The sequence below is a fragment of the Lactuca virosa genome, chromosome 9 (assembly GCF_052849685.1).
Source record: "Lactuca virosa cultivar CGN04683 chromosome 9, Lactuca_virosa_CGN04683_v6, whole genome shotgun sequence".
Taxonomy (NCBI): Eukaryota; Viridiplantae; Streptophyta; class Magnoliopsida; order Asterales; family Asteraceae; genus Lactuca; species Lactuca virosa.
The window spans coordinates 227,917,793-227,923,776 of record NC_136434.1 but is presented as its reverse complement, the minus strand read 5'-3'; the positions used below and the strand labels follow the sequence as shown (position 1 = coordinate 227,923,776).

General features: G+C 39.7%; 1 protein-coding gene across 1 annotated transcript; it reads left to right on the top strand.

Moving 5' to 3' along the window:
• The first annotated feature begins 1,312 nt into the window (after nucleotides 1-1,312).
• LOC145136330 (Tudor/PWWP/MBT superfamily protein) lies at nucleotides 1,313-5,495 on the top strand. The gene is made up of 2 exons (XM_079070465.1): nucleotides 1,313-2,597; nucleotides 3,152-5,495. The coding sequence occupies exons 1-2, from the start codon at nucleotides 1,502-1,504 to the stop codon at nucleotides 5,149-5,151; spliced, it is 3,096 nt and encodes a 1,031-aa protein (XP_078926591.1). The 5' UTR covers nucleotides 1,313-1,501; the 3' UTR covers nucleotides 5,152-5,495.
• The last annotated feature ends 489 nt before the right edge of the window (nucleotides 5,496-5,984 follow it).

Genomic DNA, 5,984 nt, shown 5'->3' with positions numbered 1-5,984 from the left:
TTGAGTTTGGACTTAGGCCTCTAAAAACATGTAGAAAAAAAACTACATATATACATACTATTACATAGCCCCATAAATTTGGATTCCCTAGAGACATGACGCTGGACGGTCTCCCCGGTCGTCCACCGTCTAGACCGGCCCCGACCAAATGAACATTAATGTTCCTATTAACAAAATTATCTCTAGTCGCAAGCCTTTAAAAAGTTAACCTCCAAACAAAAACATTAACTTTAATTGACCCATGTAGTAGCAACATTACCACCATCTAGGCATATATCGATATGAAATCTAACACTACTAACCGAGAATCATGAGCAGCGTCCAACACTCAGACCCACAAGTCACCAACATCTACTTTGCATATTCATTTTGGTGTACTTGAATATGACTCGAGACCTAAAACCAATTATATCATGTTTAAACATGTATTCTAAAACTTACAAGTGAAATGAAATATTCTAATCTTTATAGTGATTCATAACAAGTATTAGACATTTCCATTTAACATATGTTTAATGTTAACTTTATGTATACGTTAGGAACACGTAGTTCTTAGAAAAACTAGCAAATATCAAACAATTGATGATGTCTTGTCATTATCTAATTAAATGTTGTTTGTACAAACTTTATATTTGTTATTATATAAGGCTAAAGAGAATGGTCACATTCAACCCATTAAAAAAATGCGGCCAACTCAGCGTTACGTCAGTTCCATTATAAACTCATTACTAAACCACTAGCCCTTTGCAAATTATTACTTTTATTTATTTATTTACTTTTTTTTTGGTTTTCAACGGATTAAAAGAAAAAGAACACCTCACATATTTGACCTTTGAAAACCTGATTCCTTCCCATTGGATGTCTTCGTCCGTCTTCATGGTTACTCCACAGCCAAGCCAAGCCACCAGACACTGGGAAAGATGTTCATGCGTGACTTGGCTGTCCACCTAGGCATTCATACGTCTTCTTCCCAACCATTATGGATATCCTAAGCTTTAAATGCTTGACCATTGAATACAAATCCCCAAACTTTCCCATGTCACAATTAAATTGTCTATATTTGACTTGGTTTTTAGCGGAACAATTTCATAGTTTTTAAACAATGGACTAAAATAACAAATGTTAAATAAGTCTTGAAAAGAATATTGCTGTTACGAGGATATAAACACTTTCATATACATCATGGTCTAAGAGTAAAGAAAAAGTTATATGGACTAAATCTGTAACTATGTATAAATAGAAGGATTAAAAACGTAATTTACTCTATAAAATAGTATTATCTGTATATACGTAAAAACGAAACTCGTGAAAATCTTTTTTAGGGTTTCGATAATCACACCCACATACACACCACCACCAGGCACCACCACCGTTTGTTTACTTATTTTACATTTCTATGATTTTCGCTTCCGCGAAAGATATGTTTCTACGAATTCAACAGGTTTCCGATTTGTATTGTTTGTCAATTTCAATTTTCTAGGGCTCGATATACGTGCGAGTGATGATGGGCAGCGATTTAGAATTAGGAGATAGTACAAACCCTAAGGTGGAATCGGAATCATTTGTTGATGGTAGTAGCTCAGAGAATAGAGTAGATTCCGCATCGATACATTTAACTGGCCCCTCCGATAGCTCTACAGTTGTGCAGGGTGTTGAAAGTGTTGTTGCAGAGGGCAGCTTGGATAGTGTTTCGGCGGAAGGAAATGTTAGCGATGTAAATAATAGGGGAGCTGGGGATTCGAGCAAGTTAGGTGTTTCTGAATCTGATAACAAGGACGTGTCTAGCGATAGGAACCATGGTAGTGTAAAGCGTACGAAAAATGAGCAGAAGAAGGGACAACGGAGAAAAGAGACGAAGTCAAAAGAATCAGTATCGCCTGCATATGATTCAATGCTCTCGATGTTTGATGATTTTGCTGCAAATGGGAGTGTGGCCACCGAGGTTAGGTCATCAATGGAGGGATCAGGATTGGGATCGCCTGGTCATGGATATGAAGTGGGGGATATGGTTTGGGGAAAAGTGAAGTCCCACCCTTGGTGGCCTGGTCATGTATTCAGTGAAGAATTTGCAACCACTTCTGTGCGCAGATCAAAGAGGGAGGGTCTTCTCTTGGTTGCCTTCTTTGGAGATAGTAGTTATGGATGGTTTGATCCTTCAGAACTTATGCCATTTGAATCAAATTTTGCTGAAAAGTCTCGGCAGACTAACTCAAAAACTTTTGTCAAAGCTGTGGAAGAGGCAATGGATGAGGTGAGTAGAAGGAATGCACTTGGTTTGTCTTGTATGTGTAGGAGTAAGCAGAATTTCAGGAAGACAGATGTTAAAGGGTATTATGCTGTTGATGTAGCTGATTATGAGCATGGAGCTGTATACTCAATTAATGCTATTGAGAAAGCTAGGGCCAGTTTCCAGCCAAGTTCAGCTCTTGATTTTATCAGGCAGCTAGCTTTGGAGCCTATCGTTGATCATGTTGGTATTGATCTTATAAAGAACAAGGCTAGGGTTGTTTCTTACAGAAGGGCAGTTTATGAGGAATTTGATGACACTTATGCTCAGGCATTTGGTCACGAACTAGATCGCCCTTCTCCAGCTAAAGGTAATCAATTCATATACTATTTATGTTCATTTCTGTTTTCTCTTTTCTGGGTCCTTGTCCTTTGTTTCTTATCATTACATGACAACTGTTGGAAACCTACAGTATCGTTTGAGCATTTAGTTGTGTTTTTTTTAGAACTTCAAGGCCACAACAATAAACTATTCTATGAATTTTAGTTTTTAGTCAGGTACCTGTATCATTTGCGCAGAATTAAGTATCACAATTCTCATTTGTCATGAGCTATACTCGTTAGTTTGAGTCAACAAAAACCATAATTTATGCATCTTTTGTTTACCATGAATTCTTCAATTAAAGTTTATGTTGTTGAATACTAAATCATATACAGAAGAAGTACATATTACATATGAAGTGTACAATTCCAAATCTTGTTGTGATTTGTAATTTGTGCTTTCAAACAAAGCAGATGGATGTTATAATGGAATAGAATTGTTGTTCCCAAAATATTCAATTGGTTTATGACACACTTGCGAATTCTTTATAAAGAGGCTAAATAAAATCTCTACTTATGTCTGGTGATGTTATATTTTTTACAGCCCCTTTGAGTGGGCGGCAGGTGTTTGCTGACACTTCCGGCAAGGGAAAGAATCCGGCAAGGTCAAACAAGTCAAAAGAAAATGCTAAAAAAGACAAATATCTCTTTAAAAGAAGAGAAGAATCTAAAGAGATACTAAAACCACCCCAAAAGGAAAAAGAAAAACTCCCATCCTCTCCTCAGCTCAGCCACGTTGATGATTCCACCGCCATTGCCGCCGGTGACTTTGTCCTACAAAAAAGAGCTCCGGCAACACCACCACCACTGGAACAAGTCATAACCACCCCCATTCTCCCGGAATCACCTTCAAAAGAAGACACACCTACACCTATTCTCCCGGAATCCGGTGACCCTTCTCCGGCGGCCACCACCAAGGCTGAGTCAGATGTTTCCGGTGATGATGAGAAGAAGACAGAGGAGGACAAAAAGGTCAACTTCCCAAATTCGGGAATGGAAAATGGGACGAAAAAGGTGAAAGTTTCTAAAAGACCTGCCGGAGTACTGAGCTCCGGCAAACCCATCTCGCCGGAGAAGAAAAAGAAAAGAAAAAAAGAATCCTTATCCTCTGAAACCACACAAATCCTTGAAAAAGATCAAATTCCTTCTAAAAAACCTGTTGAAGAACAAGAACCTCATGAACTGGAGCTTTCACATGTACTCAATGATCTTCAATCACTCGCTCTTGATCCTTTCAATGCCATTAACAAAGGATTAGCCATTAAAACCAGACAAGTTTTCTTGAAATTCCGGTCACTTGTCTTTCAAAAAAGCTTAAATTCCTCACCACCACCCGACAATGCCGCCACGTCACCGGAGGAGAACACTGTGAAATTGCCGCCTGTAAAGCCGGAAAACATCATCTCTGCCAGACCAGACGACCCCACTAAAGGCGGCAGAAAGCGGGGCCCATCCGATCGCCAGGAAGAAATGGCTGCAAGAAAGAAGAAAAAAGTCGGTGATATAAAAAACTTAACCAAAGAAAAGAAGGTAATCAAGAAGCTGGATGACCCTCCTCCGGCCCCACCTGCCCGAAAGCCTGACCCCGGGCAGGGGAGGCGGGCAGCACCGACTGTACTAATAATGAGGTTCCCGCCAGATGGATCTCTGCCCTCCATTAATGAGCTGAAGGCGACATTCGTGCGATTTGGACCAATGGATTATCAAGCCACTCGGATATTGTGGAAGTCATTGCAGTGTCGGGTGGTTTTTAAATACCATGCGGATGCTCAGGCGGCGTTACAGATGGCGGTCCGAAGCGGCAGTTTGTTTGGGAACTCTGGCGTCAGGTGCAGCCTCAGGGCGGTGGCGGATTTTGAACCACCAGCCAAAGTCAAAGAAGACCACCACCTGCACCACCAGCAGCAGCAGCAGCAGACGGCATTACAGCTGAAATCATGTCTGAAGAAATCCGGCGGTGAAGAGGGTGGTGGTGGTAGTGGCGGCAGAGGGGCGGCTCGTGTAAAATTTGTGTTGGATGGAGATGAAAGTCATCATAATAAGAACAAAAAGAACGGAGGTGGAGGTGGAGGTGGCTCATCATCATCTTCTTCTTCTTCTTCTTCTTCTTCTTCCTCTTCTTCTCATGCAACAATGGATTTTAATAGTAAGAATTTTCAAAAAACATCATCATCGTTGCCTCTTCTTCCTCTTCCTCTTTCTACTTCTAGTGGTGTTGGTAGTAGTTCTGGCGTTCAATTTACTAGACCACCACTAATACCATTAGCACCACCACTAATACCACTAGCACCACCGTTATTACCAACACCAACACCAACACCACGATCTTTTAATTATGGTGGTGACATGGCACCACTACCACTACCACCGCCACCACCAGTGGGTGTGGGTGTGGGGGGAAAGTATGTGCACAACTTACAAAGACCAAATATTGGTCAGAAAGTGGATGTATCACAACAAATGTTAAGGCTTATGAGAAAGTGCAATGAAGTTGTTACGAATGTGAGGAATATGATGGGTTATGTGCCTTACCACCCTCTTTAAAGTAAACAACACAAATCATCAAAGTCAAATAATTCCAAGCTATCAAGTTTACAAAAACGTGAAAAACTCGAGACTTCAAACTCCAAAATCGATGCTTTTGAGAAAAAGTATGGCCTAGAAAATACAAGATGTGCAAAGGGAATATAGGCCGAAAGTGTGGATGCATTCTCTCGCTCGTTGGTTGTTGCATTATTTTGATTTTATTCCGTTTGGTGTTTTATGTGGTAAATTTTGGATTTGGATGTGGATCGTGTCTATGTTGTATTTCATTGTGACCGATTGTTCTTGGTTTATGTATAATTTCCATAAAATGATTACCGCTATAACCGTATGTTTGTTTTGCATTTATTACTTGCATACATATTTATAATAGGGACAAGTTAAAGATATTAATTATAGAGTTTTGTGAGAAAATGGGACCATTTTGTGCTAGTACGAGCTAGGTATATTGTGAGATACAAGAGAGGTAACCGTATAAAAGTGAGATGTATAAAAGTGGAGAGCATCCACATGAGCCTTGTTTGAAAAGAAATTTCCATTTAAACTTAAAAGGAAAAATTATATAGGGCGGTTGTAAGGTCAATTATATTGTATGGGTCCGAATGTCAGCCAACTTAGAGATAGAGGTTGTAGAAATAAGAATGTTGTGATGGATTAACGGTAAGACTAGGTTGGACTGGGTCCTTAACTCCACGATAAAAAACTCAATAGGAGTTGTTTTAATTAACAAGAAATTGAGGGAATGAAGATTGCGGTGGTTTAAAAATGTCCATAGAAGATGACCAACTATCGTGCTTAAGAAGGTGGACATAATAGTTATATGTGGTGTAAGA